This window comes from Lissotriton vulgaris, chromosome 7 (assembly GCF_964263255.1).
Source record: "Lissotriton vulgaris chromosome 7, aLisVul1.2, whole genome shotgun sequence".
In the NCBI taxonomy this organism is placed as follows: Eukaryota; Metazoa; Chordata; class Amphibia; order Caudata; family Salamandridae; genus Lissotriton; species Lissotriton vulgaris.
In genome coordinates this window covers 146567604-146592669 of record NC_141695.1, presented here as the reverse complement: position 1 = coordinate 146592669, position 25066 = coordinate 146567604, and the positions used below count along the sequence as shown (strand labels likewise).

Sequence of the window (25066 nt, the reverse complement as noted above, 5' to 3'; positions counted from 1 at the left end):
TACAGTCAATGTACTTTATGAAAACGGTTGCAGATTAGTTAATTTGGGTTACCACAGTTCTTATGCAGTTCTCTTGAGGCCCGTAGGCCGGTGTTACTCAAAGTTCTTGTGGAGCCGGCGGCTTCCAGGGGATCTGTCCCACGTCGCGTTGCCTTCCCGGGGTCGCTGATCATTGCGGCTCTTCAGCCGAGTAGGTCACTGGTCATCCGGGGCAGCGGTGTTCTGTGGCGGCAGGGTCCTCTTCTCGTCGTCCGCTCCAACCCTGGAGGCGGCGGTTATGCGGCGGTGACAAGTGGCAGTACGGTCCCCAAGTGCAGGACGTACCCAGCCAAATGTCGGTGCAGCTGTGAGCTCACAGCTGGGCTGTCGGGCAGGCTACCGACTTTGCGGATTCTCGTAGGGCAACTGTCCGTCTTTGCAGGTGAGTGACTGCTCGCTATGTAGTCACCTCGTGAGCTCGGACCGGACGGGTTCTCCTTCCCTTTGCTCTCGGGCTCCCGGTGCAGTTGCGGTCACGGTGTTCGGGCCAGCGGCGGCTGGTCCTTACTTTGCTCTCGCTGTTGCTTTGGGCCCCGGTCACGGTGGTCGGGATGACGTTGATGCCTTAGAGGAGATTCCTCTGTCGATACTGCGGCGATGGCCAGCACCCGCAGTCGCTTTCTTCCAAGGGGGTAGCGTCCACTGGTCCTGGGACGCTGGTCAGGGGGCAAGTTCAGTTGCAAGCCCTTGGAGATCTTTTTAGCAGAGTTTGGCACAAGTAGAGCAAAAGTCTTTTCATAGTCTTTTCTTCTTCCTCTCCTTCAGCAGCAAGGCACCAGACACAGGCAAGAGTCAGCACCCTTCCTTGTCTCTCACGGTCCTTCTCGTAGGGCAGAGTCCTTCTGTGGCCCAAACCGGATCTAATCTTCAAGGAGCAGGGCTCCTTCTTTTATAGGCCAATTCTTTTGTTCTCGCAGGCCAGGGGGGCCTTTGCATAGCCACTCTCAGTTCTGGAGTACCCCGGCGGGTGTACTCCGGCTTCTGCTTTCAGTGTGAGGGTCAGGCGCATCAGACGCCCCACAGGAGGTGGAGCCAGCATTGTCCGGACAGGGGTGGCCAGAGTACCTTGTTGATGGGGGCTTCGCCCTTCCTGGGCCAGGTGCCGGCAGAGTCATCCGCCGCTCCCCAGGAGGGTGGAGCCAGCATTGTGGTGGCCGAGCACAGTGACAGTTCGAGTCAAGAGGCACTCCTACCTCCCACTAAGGTGTAATCTGCGCATTCACCACCTGTCATCCCTCCAGCCCTGTCACTCACACATCCCAGACAGTCAGATACACATACCAGCAGAGGCGGCTGAAATGGTTAAGCAAGCAAAGGCTAACTTTCTAAAAGTAGCATTTGCAAACCCAGGATATTAAAATAAACTTGACTACAAGAAATATCTTATCATCCTAAGTTCAGGCATACTAAACAGGACTCGCTACCATGCTCCTTGAGCCTGCGGGGATTATAGGGTGTAACAATCCTCGCAGCTCAGTCTGGCCTAATGGAGCAGGTAGCCTTCAATAGTGAAATACGGTCTTCGTTGTAAGTCACTACTAGGACAGGCCCCGCACATCAGGGCTTGTCCTACCTTGCACCTACAACGCACCCTGCCCGCAGGCCTACCATAGGGGTGACTAATATGTAGTCAAGGGAAGGGTCGGTGCTGGCAAGTGGGGACACTTGCCCAGCAAGCGTGACAGTACGAGACCGCACGCGGGTTCTGCGGTCGCAGTTCCCAGACACATCTTTACGGCTGCTTCGGTGGGTGGCGAACCTGCGCTGCAGGCCCACCAGCAGTATTGGCATCTACAAGCCCTGGCACTCTTTCGTGCGCTTTACTAGGGACTAACAGTAAATCCAAAGAACCAATCATGGATACCAATCGCATGTACAATTTACAGTAGGGAGCACTTGCACTGCGGCACGGATCAGCCGTGGCGCAGTGCCTGAGTATCGGAAAACCAGCAAAACATCGGAGGCACATCAGCAAAAAGTGGAAGGGAGACTCACGCCAAGGTGCCAGGTCTAACAGCACTCAACACCACTGCACTCTATTCCACTCTAATCAACCGTGCACCACTGCACTCTGCACCACTTCACTGTACACCTCTCTACTTTGCACCACTCTATGCCAATGCACTCTACTTTACCACACATCACTGCACTTTGCACCACTCCAGTCTAGGCCACTCCACTCTGTACCACTCCACTCTACGCCAGTGCACTGTGCAACACTACTCTATGCCACTCTACTCTAGCCTAAACCATTCCACTCTACAACACTTCACTCTTGGAAACAATCTACTGTGCTCTACATTGTTCCTCTGTGCACTAATCTACTCTGCACCACTCTACCCTATGCCACTGTGCTGTACACCACTGTACCCTATGCCACTGTGCTCTGCACCACTCTACTCTAAATCATTGCACTATACCCAATGTACTCTACCCCACTTTACTCAAAACCAATGCACTCTACAACAACTACTTTGCAACACTCTACGCCACTGCACACTATACCACTCTACATCATTGTGATCTATGTCACTGAATTTTATGCCACACTATTCTACTCTGCACCACTGCACTCTATGCCACTGCACCAATCAACCCAACAGCACTCTATGCCACGGCACTCTACACCACTCTAATCCACTGTGCACCACTGCACTGCACACCACTTCACTCTGCTCCTCTCTACTCTGAACCACTCTATGGTTTACTTTACCATGCACCACTGCACTCTATACCTCTCCAGTCTAGGCAGCTCCACTCTACTCAATGCCAATGCACAGTGCAACACTACTCGATGCTACTCAACTCTAGCCTGCTCCATTCAACTCTATACCACTTCACTCTACTCTGAAACAATCTACTAAACACTATTGTACTCTATGTCACTGTACTCTACTCTGTGCTTCTCTGCACCATTCTACTCTGCACCACTCTACTCTGCGCCACTACACCCTATGCCACCCTATAAACCACTGCCCTCTGCCCAATGTACTCTACACCACTTTCCTCTAAACCAATGTACTCTACACCAACTACTCTGCAACACTCTTCTCTATGCCACTCCACTCTATGCCACAGCATGCTATGCCACTCATCATAACTCTGCTCTATGTCAGGGCACTCTACGCCCCTCTATTCTACTCTCCACCACTGTACTGTAAACAACTGCTCTCTACAGCACTTACTATGCAACATTCTACTCTACGCCACTGCACTCTAAGCCAATGTACTCTATACCACTGTACTCTACAGCACTGCACTCTAAGACCCTTTACTCTGCAAGACTGCAATCACAGGTGCTGAACTCTACGCTACCCTGCACCACTGCACTCCATGCATCTGCACCACTCAACTCTACCCCACTGAACTCTACGTTACTACAATCTATGCCTCTACACACTTCATCACTCCACTCCATCCACTGCACTCTATGCCGTCTCAGCTTTATGCTTCTGTACTCTATCCTACACCACTTCACTTTACCTTCCACCACTTCATACTACTCTGAAACTATGTACTCTATGCCACTGCACTCTGCCCCATGTTACTCCACTCTGATCCACTCCTACCTGTGCCACTCCACTCTATGCGATTGCACTCTATGCGATTGCACTCTATGCCACTGCAATCTCTGGTGCGCCACTCTACTCTACCCTGCACCGCTACAGCACTCTATTCCAATCTACTCTGCACCATTGTTCTTCACGCCGATTCACTCTACGTCACTGTACTCCACTCTACATCACTCCATGCTGAAGTTCTAATTCATTAGTCTACTGCACTCAATGTTATTCTACAACACTCCACTCTACATCCCTCTACTCCACTGTATGATGCTACTCCACTCTATGACTGTATGCAACTCCCTCTCCGCCACTCCATACCCCTGTACTCCACTCTATTCTACAACACACTACTCCACTCTACGCTACTCCATGACAATCTACACCACATCACTCTACAACACGTCTCCACTCTTTCATTCCACTCTACTACACTACTTCACTCTATGCCACTCTACTCTACCACAATCTACTCCACTCCACTCTACGCTACTCTACTCTACAACACTCCAGTCTACGCAACACCCTCTCCGCTACTCCACTCCGCTCTACATCACTCCACAATACTCTATACCACTACAGAACACTATACTCCATTCTCAGCCCTTCCACTCTGTCACTCAACTCCCTCCATGACCCTCCACTGGACACCACTCGATTCTTTGCGCCATCCCATAGCACTCCACTCTGCCCAAAGCCACTCTACTTTACGACACTCCATTCCATGCCGGTGTAAAACATGGCTAACAAATATTGACAAAGCCAATAGCTCTTGCGTAGGTAAGACCTATGGCATTTGACAATTCCTGTTGCTAATTAGCACTATTTTACTTTAAAACTTTGAAATCCAATATGGCCAGTTCTACTAATTCGTAATTCGTAATTGTGTGGTGTTTTTACTGTTTTACTGTTTGCACACAGCCCTTAAAGTTAAGTCTGACTGCTCTGTGCCAAGCTACTAGAGGGTCAACACATGTTAACGTAGGGGTTGTCTGTCTCTTAACCTAACTAGGTCTGTGGTTGCTGCTTGACCAGGGCTCCCACCCCTGTCAACCTACAACCCAATTTCTAACAATGTGATATTGATTATTAGCATATTCCCTCACTGGCAAATGTACTTAGACTTTAGCAAATAAGCACATTTCTTTAGAGTAGCAAATGTGTGTATGTAAATATTTATGTTGAAGGTACACCCTTCTCAACTTTGTGACGAACATCTGAAGCAGTCACATCTGATTTGAGAGGGGCATTTAGTAACTCTTGAGATATTGTAGCTTTGTAAAAGATTTGTTAAGCAGGCGTCGCTAGGGTTGGTGTCACCCAGTGCGGGTAACTCATGGTGTCACCCCCTCACGACTTACCCCATGAATCCATGATGCCCCTCAGATACCCTTACACAGCCCCCCACATCTCCCTCGTCAGAGCCGAATGCTCAAGTTTACCAGTTCAATGTTTGAAGGTCATTCAGTCCATGTGCATTCTGGTACTTGTAATCACGTGTTTATAACAGAATGAAGAAGACTGCAAGAACAAGAATGCAAAACAAAAGCTCATATTTTGGGGGATTCTCAGGTTTGCATCAGATCGTACACAACCTAAGTGACCTGGGGAGAAGTGAACTTGCAGTTACTGAGACTCATGGCAGGGCCACTGGAATTATCTGATTTCTGTGTAAATGTGGGTTTACCGTACTTGCCATATAATTCACTGCCGGATGCATAAAATGCATATTTCACCAAGAAATTTGCTTCTAGTTCACATGGATCAAACTTCACTACAGGAGAGTAACACACATGCTACTACACAGTCGGGGCTGCATACAAAGGCGCACTGGTCTCCTTTTGTTGAAAATTGCTCTGTTCATGTGCTAAACTAGTAATTTTGAGGTGAGATGCCTATGTGGCCGTGAAGTGTGTGTCGCTCTAGGCCACTATTAGGCCAAATGTCCTTTTTCTTGCCGCATAATTTAGTCAGCGTTCCTATGGGGACAGAGGAGATTTCCCAACAGGCAGCTGGGGCAGTGCCAGCCATGTCAGGCGTGACATGCGACCTCTTCTGCCCAGTCTCTGGCGTGCTGCCGGGGGAACCCGTCTGCTGGGAAACCTCGCCATTCCCCTGGGGTCACCAGGCCAGCCCCTGGTTCCATCTTTCCAAGGCCCTGGCGCGGCTCCCTGCGTCTGAGGGGGTGCATTAGAAGGAGGCCCTGGTCGCTCCAGGGTCCTTCGATGGGTCCAGGGAGCCCCTCTAGTGCCTACTCGCAGGGGCTATCTTGCCAAAGCTCTAGCACCAAACACTCTTCCCTTCCTCTCCCGTCTCCTACTTTCATTACCAATTGCTTCCCTCTAATTTCTTTCTTTCTACTCCACTAAATCTTTCTCCCTTCGCTCTCTCCGTACTTCTCCATTTCATTTATTTTGCCTTTTCACTCCAGGCCTCTTTTACTTGCTTTGCCATCTACCCTCTCCTATGTTCAATTTAGGTCCTTTCGAACCCTTCTCTTCCGGTCTTCCTCATCCTTACTTTCCTTTTCTTTCTTTTTTCCTTTCTCCTTTCCCTTCCTTCTCTCCCTCACAATCTTTTCCCCTTCCCCTCAGCTCTCTTGACTACTGTTGTCATCAACTCTTTTTTAATGCATTTTTGACCCCAACCCCCCTTGCCTGTGTGCGTGGATGGAGGCTCTGCGCCAAGAAGTGACTTCTCATTGCAAATGCATTATTCAATTTAACTCTTTGCCGTCTCCTCCTGTGAGCTGATATTCCTAGGTCTCTTGTCTTGCCATCTCTCCCTGTGAGTCTGTCTCTCTCCCCCCCCCCACTTGGCTGTACCCTTCGCCCCCCCCTCCCGTCCCACGTTCTATCCTTCAACACTCTCGCACCGCTACCATGCGGCTCAGATGTCCCAACCCATACAAGTTACACACGCATTTTTGTACACCTAACGTTTGTCTCGAACTCTGAATGTCAATAACGGGGTGCATGGTTCAACATCACAAGGGTGAAACGCCAAGTCAGTCCCGCTGGATTTTAAACATGCCACTTAGACACTCTGGACATTGGTGCCACAATTGCATTAACCCACTCTGCCACCTGACCACGAGGGTTGCAGCATTGGGCTGAGGTGCTTATGGAACACAATGATATTGGGTATGCAATAGTGGAACTATTGTGGATAATTTCAGTGCAGTTAATGAGCCTGTCTGTGGGAGCAACAGGCGAGAGAGAGAGACAACCCTCTTCTATAATGAAGAAAACAAGTGAAGCCTCAGGCTCTATGTGGGCATAACAAACGCCCAGCATTAACCCACTCCTACCCAGCAAGAAGGGGAAGATGGGCAAAGATGAGGCAAAAACACGGAAGAAAAAGTAACTTACAGGCTAGGGCATTCTCTCCTGGACTCCAGATGTGACGGAAAGTTGCGCAGCTTTCATGGACTCTGTGACACCAAAATGCAAAATAATATTACTGTCTGTCGAACCTTACCCAGCCGCCGGCCAAGATTATTGTCGACACAGACCACGGTGTCACCCCATGTCATGGTGTCACCCGGTGCGGTCCGCACCCCCGCACCTCCCTAGTGACGCCACTGTAAACCTTTGAATAGCTGCTGTATTGGTAAAGACTTCAAGCTGTTATGTCTAACTCGAGAAGGACATCTAGTCATTACTTGAGGTACTGTAGCCCTGTAAACAGTCAGACTGATTGGCTTTGCCAATTGTTGTTACAAAACAAACAAATTTCAAATGATGTTAATATACAACTTTTCTAAAAGTATCACACATACAAAATGTAATTTCATTATAGAAACACATTTCTGTTTTAAGGATCCTTCATAGTCATGACTGGATTATACATCTTTACGTATAATAGGTAATTCAAAGGCATGCTATTTTTTCCCACCTGCTTAAAAACCTATTGCATCAATCTAATCAACGCGACCAATGGGACTTGAAAAGATTTTAGTTTTATCAAACGCCTTGGTAAAACAAATGAGGGGGGTTTATTTAGTTACCATTGCCTGTAACCATATAGCAGAGGAGACTGGCTGCTGCTTCAGGCGGCTTCGTCGCCAGAGCGTCCATTTTCTACAGCCATGTCCAGTGCTTCCATTGTACACCGCCTCATGTGAGTCACTGTGCTCGTTCTGGCGTTCCACTGGCTTCTCTAACCTTTCTGTTTTGCCTTTGTCTTCAGCTGGATCTGAAAGTTCAGTCTACACCCTGGGCTGTGGGATGTCGAGCCACTGCAACTTCACCTATAGCATGACGGTCCCCACCATGAGGGAGGAGCTGAACTCTACCTGCTGCATGGCGGACAACTGCGTCCCTGACACACCTGCGGGTACGTCCTTGTAAGGAGAACACAGCCTGTACTTGAACAAGCACTGGCAAAGCAAATAAGTCTTGCCTATGCTACAGCTTTTGGATTTGTCCGTGTTTTGTTTAGCAATGTTGTACAACAACGTGACTGCTGTGCAGCATGGCAGAAAAGAACAAGCATTTGCAATGCAATAGGTCTTGCATTTACAAGAGTTTAAGCTATTTGCATTGTAAATGACAATGCCATTTATTCATCTGTTTTGATAATTCACACCAAACAAAAGGCATTGTCATTTACAATGCCAATAGCTCAAACTCTTGTAAATGCAAGACCTATTTCATTTCAAAGAAGCGCCCGTCATTGTCCCGGGCTGCATGGAAAGTGAAAGTGCGCATGGCGCGCTGAATGTTGCAGGAAAGCATGTCGTGCCTGCAGTAGGAGAAACTCATTAAAGAAAATAGTGCTTACAGACTAAATTACACATACCATGCAACAACAGAAGTAAAAGGGTCAGTTCTCATGGGAGGATACAAATAAAGGCAAGGTTGTACTTTGGAAGACCTAACCAGCCAATTCACGAATCTGTGCGACCTCGAGACACCCTGGGTATTCCAGGATATTTATGTAAAAATACCCCGAAGCATGCGCCAGCCTTTGACGGTTGCGATTAAATGAAACGTTTGTTCGGGTGAACAGCAAGCTAATATGACAAGTTGCCTGCCTTGTGTCTTGTATGCGTGTTTGGCTCCCCCCAGCGGCCTAATAGGCAAACTGCTTTTTTGCACACAGACACAAGCAGGGGAGAGGGGCCTGTGCGATTACCATTTGGCGAAGCGCGGCAGGCTGCCAGGAGCAGGAGATGACGCGCTCAGTAGCAGGGGGAGGAGGGGGGCTGCGAGATTCACTTGCTGGAGCGATAATGGCTGCCATATGGCAGCGCTCGCTCCCGCAAGTGAATCTCCTGACGTGCAGGCGTTGCCATTGAAAGCAATGGAATGCGTGCACAGGCTTGGCTGAAAATCCAAAGTGATCCTAAATGGTCTTTTTGCCTTTGCAGCACATATAGCGCTTTCTTTTGCTGAAGATGGGTGGGGGGGTGACATAGACAATGGGAGTTAGGCAGGTGAGAGCAAAGAAGCAACATAAACAATAGGAGGGTGAGAGGTGGAAGGGAAATATCAACAGGAACAACAGAAGTGTGGAAGTTGGGTGAGAGAGATGTAGCAACACAAACAGGGAATGAGAAAAAAGAAGAAGAAACAACACCTAAAACGTAGAAGAAACAGCCACAGGGAAAACGAGGAAGAAAAAGCATCTCGGACAATTAGAAAGAAGAAGAAGAAACTCAATCACAGCATGATCAGTGTAAGGGAACTAATCAAGATGAATCAATCAGTACTTGGTCCATGCTCTACAGGATATTAAGAGAAAGTGAAGCAGTCATGTGCTGGCCAATTAGGAGGCAGCAAGTACGAGTGACAATGGAGCCAATGAAAGGTAAACAATTGGCACACTCCAAGCTCCTTGTAGCATATAATACCTGTCTTAGGTGAGATTTAAAAATGTCACTTTGGTGCTGGTCAATGATGATAACCCAAAAATCAGTTCCTGCTTAAAAACACAGCCTCAGACAGGCCTTCTTGCAGTGTCATGAGTGAAATTGAGGCCCTACATTGGTACCCTGTCTCAGAGGCACAAATCCTTTGTGTAACTGAAACAGGCAGGCCCTTTGACCTAGATTAGCCCTCATTTCACAATAACGACCAACAGAGAGGATGTCCCCTTATCTGAACACTGTGTGCTCTGTGCGCAGAAGACGCTCCATCCTAAATACGTAGTGTCCATGTCCAACAGTGACTAACCTATGTCACAATAAATACTTGGAACTTCCTCAGACACATCTTCCTGTGAGACATCTTCCTCTGACCACCATACGTCAATCCAAAGACACCGATCAAGTATAAGTATACCTCCCTTTGCCCAAGCAAACCAGAGGAGACAGAGACTTCCAGGCCGACACTCTGCCTGAGGCGCTGCAACCTGCGTCATGCCACAGCTCCAGCTGGCAGAGGTCCATCACCCATCTGTGGGTGTCCAGCTCAAGATCAGGATGAAGTCCTACTAAGGTAATGGGGTTAGACTAACTCCTAGGGGGATTCTTGGCTCTCTAAAGACCTACACACATGCTAGGTACACTTAGGTACATCTAGTTAGGCATCATAGGTGTATAGGCTTTATCTTAACTCCTTCCATGCTGGTGACGAACCCCAGCCGTCATGCACTACGGTGCTCGTGTGCTGATGACGGCTGGGGTTCGTCATGGCCCGCCCGTGTTCGTCCGGCGGCCGCACACGGGGAAAATCGCGGCCGCACGGAAGGGGTTAATGCATTCTGTATTTCATGTATTTGTTCATTACTATTGCAAAATGGTATAACTATACAAAGCCTTTTTATTTAACTGCACTGCTGGCCATAAGTCTCTGCTACTGTCCAACAGTTGTCGCAGCATATATAACCAGTACTAGAAGAACAACTGTGCAATAAATGTTATTGTAAACACACCCGACTGTTTCTTCTATGTACTTCTCTGAGATGAGTGACTGAATGAAAAGTAGTATATTGTTTCCATGATCCTGAGGGATGTGGGTTTTATGTTATGTGGTTGTCAGAAGCTATTCCCTTCTTGTCTTCAAGAAGTTTCTAGCGGCCTCTGAGCTAGCTGGTACACAGTAATTACGTTTAATATGCATAATAGGGGCATACAGACCTCAGTCCTATGCCAAGCCTATCGTGTATGTTATTCCAATGCGCAGAACCTATAGGGGATATAGGAACTACACTACATGGCCCCCAACAGTGAAAGTAGCACTCTTTTAACAGTAGAAACTGAGTAAATCAGTCATGCTTATTATCAGAGACCCCTACTCACAAAATGCCAGAGACGTCTGGAGTGGGTAGGCACAAAATCCTGCCACAGCTGAGTAGGCAAACTTCCTATATATTGGCTGTTGGTTAAACAAGCTTGAAGGAAAAAGTTCCCGAACAATTGTGCCTTTTTAAAACCTTATCTGAAAACCCTTTTCTCGGACATTTTGTTTTCATAACACAATGTCTGCCGAGGCAGCTGCTTCTGTCACTGGGACACAGGTCTCAAACAACAAAGAGGAACGCCACAAACGTGTTGTTGGAGGACCTAAGGAGCAGCTCGCCGCACCCGCTTCGCGGGTGCCGCTACGCGGTTGGTAGCGAGGGGCAGAGGCTGCTTGGGCGTTTGGAGCCGACAGGAGGAGGATTCCAGGATCTGTACATGGCGTGTGCGAGCAGGGACTCTCAAGTCCAGGAGTCCCTGCGCTGTTGCTCAGGTGTGCACTGCTGCGTCCCCAGCGAGACACGCCGCCCCGCCTGACCAGATCAAAAGGCGTGTGTTCCCAGGCCCTAGGGGGACGCCACAAACGTGTTGTTGGAGGACCTAAGGAGCAGCCTGCTCTCTATCCCTCGGGATACCGCTACTTACCTCTGTTGCTCGCCGCACCCGCATCGCGGGTGCCGCTTCGCGGTTGGTAGCGAGGGGCAGAGGTTACTTGGGCATTTGAAGCCGGCGGGAGGAGGATTCCAGGATCTGTACATGGCGTGTGCGAGCAGGGACTCTCAAGACCAGGAGTCCCTGCGCTGTTGCTCAGGTGTGCACTGCCGTGCCCCCAGCGAGACACGCCCCCCCGCCTGACCAGATCAAAAGGCGTGAGTTCCCAGGCCCTAGCGGGACGCCACAAACATGTTGTTGGAGGACCTAAGGAGCAGCCTGCTCTCTATCCCTCGGGATACCGCTACTTACCGCTGTTGCTCGCCGCACCCACTTTGCGGGTGCCCCTTCGCGGTTGGTAGCGAGGGGCAGAGGCTGCTTGGGCGTTTGGAGCCGACAGGAGGAGGATTCCAGGATCCTTACACGGCGTGTTTGAGCAGGGACTATCAAGACCAGGAGTCCCTGCGCTGTTGCTCAGGTGTGCACTGCTGCGCCCCCAGCAAGACATGCCCCCCCACCTGACCAGATCAAAAGGCGTGTGTTCCCAGGCCCTAGCGGGACGCCACAAACGTGTTGTTGGAGGACCTAAGGAGCAGCCTGCTCTCTATCCCTCGGGATACCTCTACTTACCTCTGTTGCTCGCCGCACCCGCAACGCGGGTGCCGCTTCGCGGTTGGTAGCGAGGGGCAGAGGTTGCTTGGGCATTTGGAGCCGGCGGGAGGAGGATTCCAGGATCTGTACACGGCGTGTGCGAGCAGGGACTCTCAAGACCAGGAGTCCCTGCGCTCTTGCTCAGGTGTGCACTGCCGCGCCCCCAGCGAGACACGCCCCCCCGCCTGACCAGATCAAAAGGCGTGAGTTCCCAGGCTCTAGCGCCACAAACGTGTTGTTGGAGGACCTAAGGAGCAGCCTGCTCTCTATCCCTCGGGATACCGCTACTTACTGCTGCTGCTCGCAGCACCCGCTTTGCGGATGCCGCTTCGCGGTTGGTAGCGAGGGGCAGAGGCTGCTTGGGCGTTTGGAGCCGACGGGAGGAGGATTCCAGGATCTGTACACGGCGTGTGCGAGCAGGGACTCTCAAGACCAGGAGTCCCTGCGCTATTGCTCAGGTGTGCACTGCCGCGCCCCAGTGAGACACACCCCCCCACCTGACCAGATCAAAAACGTGTGTTCCCAGGCCCTAGCGGGACGCCACAAATGTGTTGTTGGAGGACCTAAGGAGCAGCCTGCTCTCTATCCCTCGGGATACCGCTACTTACCGCTGCTGCTCGCCACACCCGTTTTGCGGATGCCGCTTCGCGGTTGGTAGCGAGGGGCAGAGGCTGCTTGGGCGTTTGGAGCCGACGGGAGGAGGATTCCAGGATCTGTACACGGCGTGTGCGAGCAGGGACTCTCAAGACCAGGAGTCCCTGCGCTGTTGCTCAGGTGTGCACTGCCGCGCCCCCAGTGAGACACGCCCCCCCACCTGCAACGCCCTTTATGTAACAGCTCGCCTAGCGCTCAGCGGGACGCAAGCGGGACGCCGAGCGAAGCCCGGGCAAAGGGCGGGCAGTCTGTGGCAGTCAGGGGCTGTCAGAGGCTGGGCTGGGCCACCCCCCCTTCATCTACCACCTTTTGTCCCAGAGTTAGTAGTTTCCTTGGGGGTTTAGAGGCCCACATGTCTACCCGTTCTGGGAAAGCTCTGAGGGGTGGGGGAGAGGGTGCTGCAGGGAGTTCCATGATAGGCACGATGGATAAATTCATCACAAGAGTAGCTGCTGTCATTGAAAAGGAGATTGTGATGACGGAACGCCGCCTCGCACAAGATTCTTTCCCAGCCAGACGCTCCTCGTTAGGAGCAGTGGCACATGCCCCGTCTCCAACTTTTACCCACCCTGCCTCCCCTCTTCCTGGGATTTTGTCTGAGCAGCCACGGATTGCTGCAATGGGGGCAAGCATTGATAGGCTGGAAAGCATGGTAGCACAATCCTTCCCCATTAGCTCTAGTCCAGCGGTTATAGGACCCGGACCTACTACACCCCCAAGCACTTCCATTAGCCAGGTGTGTCAACCGCCCCCTCAGGACCTTTCCCTGGCTCCTAACCCGGCGTGTTTGGCACGTGTCTCCCTGGTTCGCACTAAGAGAAAAAGGGTTACTAGTACACAGAAGGGTAGCCTTACTTCACTTCATAAGCGCCCGAGGAAGTATGTCTCAAGAGGCTCTGCCCTACTAAACAGCCGTGGATCTGCCACACCGACCACCGTTTCAACCGGAGGGAACGATACCCTGGTAACTGTGGCTGAAACCACACAGGCAAATTTCATCGCCGCTGCACCACCAATAGTTCCCCATGGAGACCCTTCCCCTAAGCTCATTGAGAATCTGGTTAAGTCCTTATTGGTCCCGCTCATCGACCAAGTCAAGAGTCTGGGGGATAGGCTTGATAGGTTCCAACAGACCACCCGGGATAACTTCTTTTCCCTGAAAACTCTTATTAAACTACAATCTAAATCTAAGGATGACAATGCGGGTGGGATTGTCGGGAAGGGGGATTTAGGGGGCTCAATCCAGGCAACACTACCGTTCACGTCGGTATCTGACATAGCAGCAGGGAAGGACTCGGCGATTGCTTCCGAGACCCCTGCTACTGTAAAATCGGGAACTATAATTCATACTGTCCAGGTCCATGCTACTACCCCCCTGATAGCGAGGAATGCTAAGCCCAAACCAGACCAAAATAAGTTGCAAGTGGGAGGGGCCCTTACTAAGCCAAAACGACTGGCTCACCAAACAGTTGATGCCAGGGTAGCTGCCCCGGTCTCAAAGGCAAAAGCAGCAACGAGCCATCCTGGAGCCCCTCCTCCTGCAGCCATACCGCAGAAGGTGGCTCGAAAATGTCCCCCAGTAAATCTCCCCCCAGAGTGCCATCCATACGTTGCCGTCCTCATTAATGTTCCCGTCTTGAAGGATGCCCAGCTAGAAAATCATCTGGCACTGAAGAATAAAACCGTCCACTGGCTAAAAACCAATAGACCCCTTCCCAGGGGCGTGGATGGCTTGATTCTTGGAGTGCGTAGGGTAGGATGGATTGGACAGGGAAAGAAACCGTTTGAGGGTGATTGTGTGGTAGTCAACTTTCAAGATATGAGAGTTGCTCACGCAATATGCAATTCTGAGCAGGTCACGGGTGGACCAGGTATTGATGCGGTTGACCTAACATACTTTTACCCATGGGCGGCTATGAAATGTCCTGGTCAACTCCCTGTGGCTACCTACCAAAACATCTCTGGCAGCCAATGGCATCCTGCAATACCTCTGTTCCAGCCGCATGCGGTATGGCCGATACCGAGCTGGGGTCCCAGGGGGTACTGACTTGCTGATTCTCTTGAGGAGGCTCAGGGGGATTCAAAAACTGTTGGAGCTTTCCACCCATCTCCAAAGCTGAGGGGTTCACCTACCGTAATAGGGAAGCAGGTAGCCCTAATGGCTAGCCGGGAATCCGGTGTGGTGCGGGACCCAAATGAAGTTGCTATTGATCACCCCATTTTGACAGAGGCAGGTTTGGTTGGTACTGTCGCATCCAGTAGCGCTGCAGCTGTGACGGACCCACTTATTAGGGTTTTCAGCTGGAACGTGGCTGGACTAGAAAGGAAGCTGGCCTTACCTGACTGGAATGCTCTTGTGGAGGAGTACTCCATCTGTGCTTCCAGGAGACATGGAGTAGGAAGCCCCTACACAAGGCGGGTTATTCATCTCACTATATACCTGCTGTCTACCCGGTATCAGGCAGGGGACGTCCCTCGGGAGGCCTCCTTATTTGGGTATCTTCCTCCCTTAATTGCAGGGTAGAGGAGCACCAAACAAACTGTCCAGATCTCCTTAATATCACCTTAAAAAATTTCAGGGGTCCAGTCATCCTTAACATCTTCAATATCTATGCGCGGGGCACAAAGGGAGGCAGACAATCACCCACTATAGCTCTTTTAGAGCGTCTGCTTAGATCCTCCCCCTACAAGTTATGTACCCTGGTCGCGGGCGACTTTAACTGCACTTTTGAGCCTCTTGGCTCAGAAGTCACTCAAGACCAGGAGGAGGAAGATTACAGGAGGGGGATACCGGCCCTAGAGCTTAGCCCAATCAAGAGATGGACGGAAGTGGCACTCCAGATCAATTCTCTTACCATGGAGTTCGACCTGAGGGCCCTTAATGGAAGGACTAGATCCGACAAAGCGGGAGCCCATACGTATAATAGGCCTAACCACACGTCAAGAATTGACTACATTCTGCTTGACGACCACCTATGGAGCTCGGTGGAAGATATCGAGATTATATCGTCCGTTGAGAGCGATCACAACTTGCTCTCTCTTGCCTTGTCTCCTGGGTGGTTTGAGGGCATAGGGGGTTTGCCTGTACGTGCTACTGTTCCCGGCGAACCAGTTGTCTCGAACTGTGGCAGACGGCTGAAGTGGGCTAAGCTCACGTTCTCGGATGAGAAGATGTCCATAATAATGCAGCTCCTAGCCACAGCCTCAGACAATTTGGATTCTCTTGAGGGAGGGCCGGTGGAGCTGTTCGACCGGTTCTGTAATCTAACTCAGGCTATAAGTAACTTGTTTATTGTCCCATCCAGCCACAATGGGAAGAAGATACGCCCTCGGAAAAGACAGGGTTGGTTTAATCACAAGTGTAGGGTAACTAAGACACTGCTCGTTGAAGCAGTGAAATCTAAGTCCCAAACAAGGACCAGGGAGGCCAGAAGGTTATATTCACAATGTTTCAAACTTGCCAAAAAGGAATGGGAGGATAACTTTTGGCAGGATCTCCTGACTGCAAGTCGAGGGAGAGACGCTAAAGGCTTTTGGGACCTGGTGGGCATTAGGAATCGTCCTGATGACACCTTGAGGACTTGTACGATCCCAGCCCAGACGTGGTTTAACCACTTTAAGGCCCTATATTCCGCTGTAGAAGGGCCACTTGATGACCCATTTTCCCTTCCCCCATTTTCACTGGACAGAGCCACTGACCCCTTTACTGCCCGGGAGGTTACGAACCTGATCAAATCCCTGATACCCCTGAAAGCAGCTGGCCCTGATGGGTTGCCAGGGGATCTTCTCCGAGCCTATCCGGGCGAATGGGGCACACTGATTTCTGCTCTTTTGAATGCCATCCTAGAGGGAGGTCCTGTCCCTGAGTTTTGGAAAGAGGCAGAGGTAGTTCCAATTTTTAAAAAGGGCTGTCGGGACCTACCGGGAAACTACAGGCCAATAAACCTCATTGACTCAACCCAGAAGGTGGCGGGAAAAGCGATTTTGGGGAGGATTCTCCACTGGGTGGACGAAAACCACATATTGTCCGACTTGCAGGCAAGTTTTCGTTCCGGTACAGGAACTATTGAGCAAGTGTTCAGACTATTGCTTCTACATTGGAAGGTGGTGGAACTGGGCAAAGGCAGACGATACCTGGCCTTCATAGACCTAAAGACTGCCTTTGACCTGGTTCCTAGGGAGGAACTCTGGAGGGTCTTGCAGGGTCTCGGGGTGCCCCCTTATATTCTACTGCTTCTCATCAAACTACATAACGACAACTATGCCCAGGTGCGATGGGGACAGAACGGGGAAAAGACCGATAGGATCCCGGTGAACAGGGGTGTCCGACAGGGTTGCGTATTAGCTCCCACAATATTTTCCCTGTACGTGAATGGTGTGGTAGAGCACCTGCTTGAAGAACCAGCAGACGCCCCCTCCTTGGGGGGCGTGAGGATCCCAACCCTGTTGTTTGCGGACGACACCCTCCTCATCTCAAAGACTCCCCAGGGCCTTCAGAAGCTTTTTAACCGCTTTCAAGACTTTTGCTCAAAAAGAGGGCTGGTCATTAACATGGACAAACTAAATACTTGATCATGCACCCCGTATGCAAGCTTGGTTGTCCTCCAGTACTGAATTCTGTTCCACTTGAGAGAGTCTCAGAATTTGATTACTTAGGGATTCGCATGAGTGATGTCATGAGATGGTCACCCCACATCAACAAAATGACTCTTAGCCACAAAAGGGTGGGGGGAGCATTGCTGAGTGAGTACCGTAACTCATCGAAGCAATGTGTAGCTCCAGTAATTGACATTTACAAAGCCAGAGCTGTCACAGCATCTCTTTACGGGGCTGAGTTATGGGGCCTTGGCAATTCGGAGGCTCTATCCAAGGCTGAGAATACATTTCTGAAAGACCTTCTGGCCATCCCACTGAGCACTCCAACAGTTCCGGTGCTTTTGGATGCGGGTTGTAAATCAATTAAGGACCAGGCTCGCCTCCGGCCCCTTCTTTTATGGGCTCGTCTGTGGAGGGTCCCCGAATTGAAAACATATGCGGCCGGGCTGTCAGAGATGATGGGAATGGGTGGCTGGCATAAGATCAAGTGGCTCAGGGACATCAAAAATCTCCTGGGAGACCTAGGTCTGGGGTCTTGTTGGACTACACAATCTGCCCCGCCGAAGGCGACCCTGAAAAAACTATATTGGGAGTGGGTCTCTGCCCAGCTCATCAGCAACCCACGTCACTGCAACTCCACCGCAGCCTACCTGAAAATAAAAGACGTTGTTGCCCTTGAGCCTTACTTGGACCTAATTACAATTTCTGCTGACCGGGTAATCTACATTAAATTTAGAGTAGGCACCTTACCTTTAGGAGACCTGCTCTCAAGATGGAATACGCCCGAGCAGGCATCACCACACTGCGCACTATGCACTACTAGGCCTGAAACTGTGGCTCATTTCTTTTTTGAGTGTCCTGATTACACCCGCCCAAGAAGTCATTGGCTCAACCTCTCTGTAGACAATTGGGAACTCGCCAGTACATGTTGGCTTTACGGATTTTATTAACTGACACATCCTCCCCCATAGTTTGCGGCGTGTCTACATTTTTAAAATGGGCATGGTTGATCCGCTTAAAAAGACTGTCTACATCAATTTAATTCCTTTTTAAATAATTTATTTGTTGTACAATTAGAAATCTTTTATTCGACTTGGTTTTTAACTTGTACAGTTTTTTACAATGTGCTATTTTATATACCTTTTTGTAATGCTTTTATGATATTTGCATATCGAAATAAAGCTATCAACCAACCAACTAAAAGAGGAAGCAAATGCAATACATTTTGCACCCAAAATCAGGCATGGACTCACACAGAAACACCTCAGACATGATTTAACAGACCGAGGAGTTGCAGGGATAACTATAGAGGCACACGAAGATTATCAAACAGATGTGTTCTATTCTTGGGTTATATTCCCAGCAGTAAATGCAATAACTCAGACTTTTCATTCTTACATACATGAAAAAGTCCCAGCGGTCTACACTCCTTTTGAGGAGATTAAGATTCTGCTCACTAACCAGAAAACCAGGCTTAGTCCACTAGGTAGACTTGGAGCTACATGGCCCGACATTAGCCTGCTACACACAACATCCTGACATTGATATAATGCCACAAGATGCACTACTCTTACAACACAAAGAGTAGGTAAAACTCTTACAGAGCCATGACGTAACTCGTCATGAGGACACTTGGTGTCCAGCCCACGGTAGCTACAAATAATACAGCTCCTACACAGAACACCGCTACTAAAATCACTCCAAAACACACACACAGTAATGGGTAAACTGCCCATGAAACGTGAACAGATTTCTTTCTGGGTAGCTCAGAAAATCACCCAGTTAGAAGAAGTATTTCTAAATAACACACCATTTGAAAGCATATAATGCTAACACTCTGCTTGCCCAAAGGGATAACACCACAGTTAGAGGACTGCACCAATTGGGGTACAGTCTTTGCTGCCATATATACCAGAACTCATGGTATTCCTTCGTTAGCAGTAATTCCAGATGTCTTACGACAGATACAGAACAAGTATGGAGCTGAACCAGCTTTGAGCTTAGGTATGACATTACTAGGTAATTATGACCAGCTATCAATAATAATACTAGCTAAAATTAAAGGGGAAGCAGCTTCAGTGGCGATCCGCCAACACCTAAGAGAGGTCAGTCTTATAGACCAACCACAAGAACTTCCCAAAATAATTAAAACTGCATATGCAGAACTGTGAAGGGACAGTTTGGGTGGAAAGGCTTTTAAAAATCACAGCTAAAGGGCAGTTCTGAGAAGGACACTTCTAAGCAGACACATACTTCTTCTACAGAAGAAGTGGGAAAATAATAAAAAAACATTTTTCAGAAAATATTCTCAGTCCCAAGGTAGGTCTCCTCAACAGAAGCCCTCTGCAAAGTGGTATAACCTTTAAAATAGGAATATTATTAGGAAAACTGCAGTGCTTAATTTGTAAAAAAATAAAAAATAATTAGTACCGGGGCTCTCGACAGGAGGACACTAGAGCTTGCACCATCCATTGCCCCTGGCAGCACTGCCAATGACAGCACTAACACACTACTAATCATCACACTATTAAAAGTGTGACAATTCATACTATAACAGGCCCCCCAAAGCAGTAAGAAAGGCTTTGGGGGCAAATACTACTAATTTAAATTTAAATAATGAACAGAAGTTGTTGTGCTTGTACCTAAATTGACAGACATCACGACCATGTGGCAGACAGTCATAAGCCCCGGCACAAATTAAGCACTGGAAACCTGACAGGTATCAGGATACTGATACACATTCCTCCCGATAAACAACACAGGGAGAGAAGGAAAGTCAGCACACAATGAAGAGCGCAAGCAGTCCAGGGACAAGCACGCTCAGGACTCTTCTGAAACAGAAGACAAGGCACACCTCAATTTAATTTTTTTTCAAAAGTCTCAAAGTTAGACTTGATTGGGCTCAGACAATGCTAAGGTAGAGCAGCAGAAGTAACAAGAGCTCACCAGAACCTGAAGGAATTTCTGGACAGCAAAATTTAATGATTACATCGCCCTGTAAACACCAGACAGAAGGTTGAGCTTCCCACACAAGTTATACGAAATAACACTCCACATGGAGGAGGACGAACACAGGAAGGTAAAAGGTCTCTTTGCGAAGAACCTATAGTCTGATTTTGACATACTGTAAGCAGAATAAGATTAGTAGCCAGCATTCGTCAGGGAGCGCCCAAAGGGAGAAAGTATATTTTTCCTGAATTTTTTCAACCATGTACCCTGTTCACCTTAGACATAAACATGCACAGGAGTGGGCAGTAGCCCAAGCTCCAGCATTGTATAGAAATCATGCTGGATGGGATGAGGACTCAACCCACCATGTGATCCCTTTAATAGTTTCACCACATGCTCAAAGACAATATCGTAAAGAAGCTAACACACAGGTCACTTAGATCTTAGATCAACTTGAATCCAAGGAAATCATTTAAAAATGCACTTCACAAATGAACAAACCCTTGCATCACTTATCAAAACCTGATTATACATTTGGCCTAGTTTTCATTTACAGACACTTGAACACCTGCACAAAGACACATGCTGTCCAACATGCAGATAGTGCCGCAGTTAATGAATAACATTATGCGGGAGAAAATACAAATCAACACTTGTTATCTCAAATGGATATTTCTGTCAAACTACAGCACCTGAAAACAGGCACCTAACAGTATTTAGTATATTAGAGTCCCAGAGAACACATTTTTGTCATCTCCCATGTGGGTATAGAACAGCTCAGGGGTATTTTGTGAAAGAATTACTGAATTACTAAAGCACTTTGATGAAGAAGTGTTGTCCTATATTCTGTGATATTTATCTAAACAGACAACCTTTTGGGGAAACACTTGACCAGGGTGGGCACCATTATTATGGGATTGCCCTCTGGGGGCTACAAATTTATTTTGAGAAAATCAGAAATTGCCCACCTCAGTATTCTATTTTTGGGAGATGAGCTTTCAAAGTGAAGGCAAAAGCCTGGCAGCTAGCTTTTTAGACAAATGTGCGCTGCTCCAGCCTCCAAATACATTAAACAACTTCCTATCAGTACTGGGATTCCTAGATTTTGGCAGAACATACATTTTTGATTTCGTAAAGAGAGTAAAACCTTTTTACGACGTTTTTCAAACCTGACTTTTCAGTCAAACACTGGACATAAGAACACACCCTTATTCTTTGTTTACTCCAGGAAGATATTATTGCTTCCAAACACATGCACACACGCATAAACTTGCATCACATGGTACTCAATATCATTTTGGGTCAATATGGTTACACTTACTTTTTCCTTTTAATAAAGGTGAAATTGTACCATTCACATACGATTCTCAACTGTACAAAAATAAATAAATTCTGACAACCATTCAGGCTGTAGCAAAAGAAAGAGCACTGGCTAAGGGGAAGAGGCATGATTGTCGTCACCCCAGTACATGGGCTAGCATTCCTAATGCCAAAGCCTTACATCCAGAATGGATACAAAGAGCTATCTCTTTTGCTGCATTAGATTTGATCCAAATTTAAAAACACAGGCATTCCTGCAATATGAAAAAGAACACCATCTACCAAATGAAATCTTGCCTCCAGATCAGTATGAATTTTAAAAATCTACACTGATGGGTCTGTCCCACCAGCCGCTTTTGTTAAAGATCAGATGCTGGATGGCAAGTTCCGTCCTCATTGCACCAAAAAAAACCTACCTCTAGGTATTATCACGGCTTGGTTGGCAGCTTTTAAAGCCCTGATACTTGCACCTTTAAACACGGATCGAGAATTCCCCACACACATTGTGTGTGATTCCTTTTACTGTGTGCAATGATATAATACAATTTTACACCATTGGGAACAAAATGGTTTTAAAGATGAAACAAGGTGGCATAATTAAAATACAAAAATTATGGGAACAGGTAGTGGAGTTGAGAAACGACCTACCAAAAACTCACGTGATTAACACACTGAGTCATCAACGTAATGGCGTGCACGTTGAAGGGAATTAATTGGCTGTTGAAGCCACATGGGCGGGCTGTTCACACAGCTTCCATAGCTGCGCACACTCGTCCAGCAACGAGAATAGACGGTTAGAATATGGTGGCTGTAATTGCTTCACGCAAAATCAGCAAAGCAGTGCCTAAAATTTCCACTCAAATACTGCTACAAGTTAGATGCAAACAACATTCCATATGCTCAGATTCCTGGAGTGGGGGATAGAGTATTTTCAAAATATGGATAGTAGGCAGGAATTAATCATTTAAAGCACACAAGGGCTTGGGCTCCGCGCATTCAGGGGTAATAGCTACTATTTCTTCATTGCAACAATGCTATTGGTGGCCTGGGATCAGAAGACAGACTATTGGCTTTGTCTTGAACTGCAACATCAGTAAACAAATGCCAGGCTACACCATCACAAGACCCGCGCAGGTCCCATTGCTAGACAGCCTCAGACTGTCCACTTGATTGTGTCATGTAAAGGACCATTGCGGCCCCTCACATTTTGAGGTGGCTTAAAAATATATCTTAGTGGCAGTGGGTCCTTGCTCAAATTTCCTATAAGTATGGCCTCAATACTTGGCTGACGCTTAAAACTGTTATAGAAAGATTTGCAAGTCCACAACAGGAGATACGCAATCAATGTTACACCCTGACTGTGGCCCCACACTTGGCTCTCAAGCCTACTGAGAGGCCATGGAAGGGATGGACGTAGTATTGCGTTACTCCTCTCGCAAGTGACGCAAGTGACAAGGGTGAAATTCGCCATCAAGGGAACTCTTTATCCTTCTACTTTGATTATATGGTGGCGTTCCAGGCTGCCCGCCGCAAGTTTCTCACAGCCAAACGAGTCATGCCAAAACACAAGATCTCTTATTGCCTGGCTTACGCGGCGAAATTACGCATCAGACATGGCTCGCAGGTCCACACCTTCACGGAGATGAAGGCAGCCCTTGCCTTTGCGAAGAAGCCTGACAAGCTGCTGTGTTCCACCACATCCAACTCTCAGCTGGCTGCAGACGGTGACATGAGCGACAATGACTGAATCACCGTTCTTTAGCCCACTCTGCCACCCCATTTCAGACATGGCTATATTCAAATCAGTCTGACCCTGTGCCTCATGGGAACAGTCCAGCCCGAACTGCCAAGCCATGTCTTCCCTGGACCGGAAACAAGCTTCCTAGGACCGGTTTCTGGCATTCCAGCTGTCTTCAGCCCGGCTTGCTTCAATCCAGTGGCATTGTGAGCAAGGGACTCACGTCTGAGCATATCCTGCCACACTTATGGCGGCCAAAAGCAGTACAAAAGGAGGTGGTGATGGACGGAGCATCTGAATCAATCAAACACTCACACCCAGTCAAAAGATCTGGGTTTAATCCATCACCGTTCTTTAGCCCATTCTGCCACCCAAGTTCAGACATGGCTATATGCAAATCAGTCTGACCCTGTACCTTTTGGGAACAGTCCAGCCCGAACTGCCAAGCCATGTCTTCCCTGGACCAGAAACAAGCTTCCAAGGACCGGTTTCTGACATTCCAGCCGTCTTCAGCCCGGCTTCCTTGAATCCAGTGGCAAAGTGAGCAAAGGGACTCATGTCTGAGCATACCCTGCCACACTTATGGCAGCCAAAAGCGGTACAAAAGGGGGTGGTCATGGACGGAGCATCAGAATCAATCAAACACTCACACCCAGTCAAAAGATCTGGGTTTAATCCATCACCGTTCTTTAGCCCACTCTGCGACCCCAGTTCAGACATGGCTATATGCAAATCAGTCTGACCCTGTGCCTCATGGGAACAGTCCTGCCCGAACTGCCAAGCCATGTCTTCCCTGGACCAGAAACAAGCTTCCGAGGACCGGTTTCTGGCATTCCAGCCGTCTTCAGCCCGGCTTGCTTGAATCCAGTGGCAAAGTGAGCAAGGGACTCATGTCTGAGCATGCCCTGCCACACTTATGGCGGCCAAAAGCGGTACAAAAGGGGGTGGTGATGGACGGAGCATCTGAATCAATCAAACACTCACACCCAGTCAAAGGATCTGGGTTTAATCCATCACCGTTCTTTAGCCCACTCTGCCACCCCAGTTCAGACATGTCTATATGCAAATCAGTCTGACCCTGTGCCTTTTGGGAACAGTCCAGCCCGAACTGCCAAGCCATGTCTTCCCTGGACCGGAAACAAGCTTCCAAGGATCGGTTTCTGGTATTCCAGCCGTCTTCAGCCCGGCTTGCTTGAATCCAGTGGCAAAGTGAGCAAGGGACTCACGTCTACTCTGAGCATACCCTTCAACACTTATGGCAGCCAAAAGCGGTACAAAAGGGGGTGGTGATGGACAGAGCATCTGAATCAATCAAACACTCACACCCAGTCAAAAGATCTGGTTTAATCCATCATCGTTCATTAGCCCACTCTGCCACCCCAGTTCAGACATGGCTGTATGCAAATCAGTCTGACCCTGTGCCTCATGGGAACAGTCCAGCCCGAACTACCAAGCCATGTCTTCCCTGGACCGGAAACAAGCTTCCGAGGACCAGTTTCTGGCATTCCAGCCGTCTTCAGCCCGACTTGCTTGAATCCAGTGGCAAAGTGAGCAAGGGACTCATGTCTGAGCATACCCTGCCACACTTATGGCAGCCAAAAGCGGTACAAAAGGGGGTGGTGATGGACTGAGCATCTGAATCAATCAAACACTCACACCCAGTCAAAAGATCTGGGTTTAATCCATCACCATTCTTTAGCCCACTCTGCCACCCCAGTT

At 48.7% G+C, this 25066-nt stretch overlaps 1 protein-coding gene across 1 annotated transcript in view; it reads left to right on the top strand.

The window, feature by feature from the left end:
- LOC147701023 (phospholipase A2 inhibitor and Ly6/PLAUR domain-containing protein-like) overlaps positions 1-25066 on the top strand; it is a 124485-nt gene that overhangs the window by 90485 nt on the left and 8934 nt on the right. The window contains exon 3 of the mRNA XM_086928563.1: positions 7794-7940. Coding sequence (XP_086784689.1) covers positions 7794-7940 — 147 coding nt within the window. The remainder of the gene's footprint in view (positions 1-7793; positions 7941-25066) is intronic.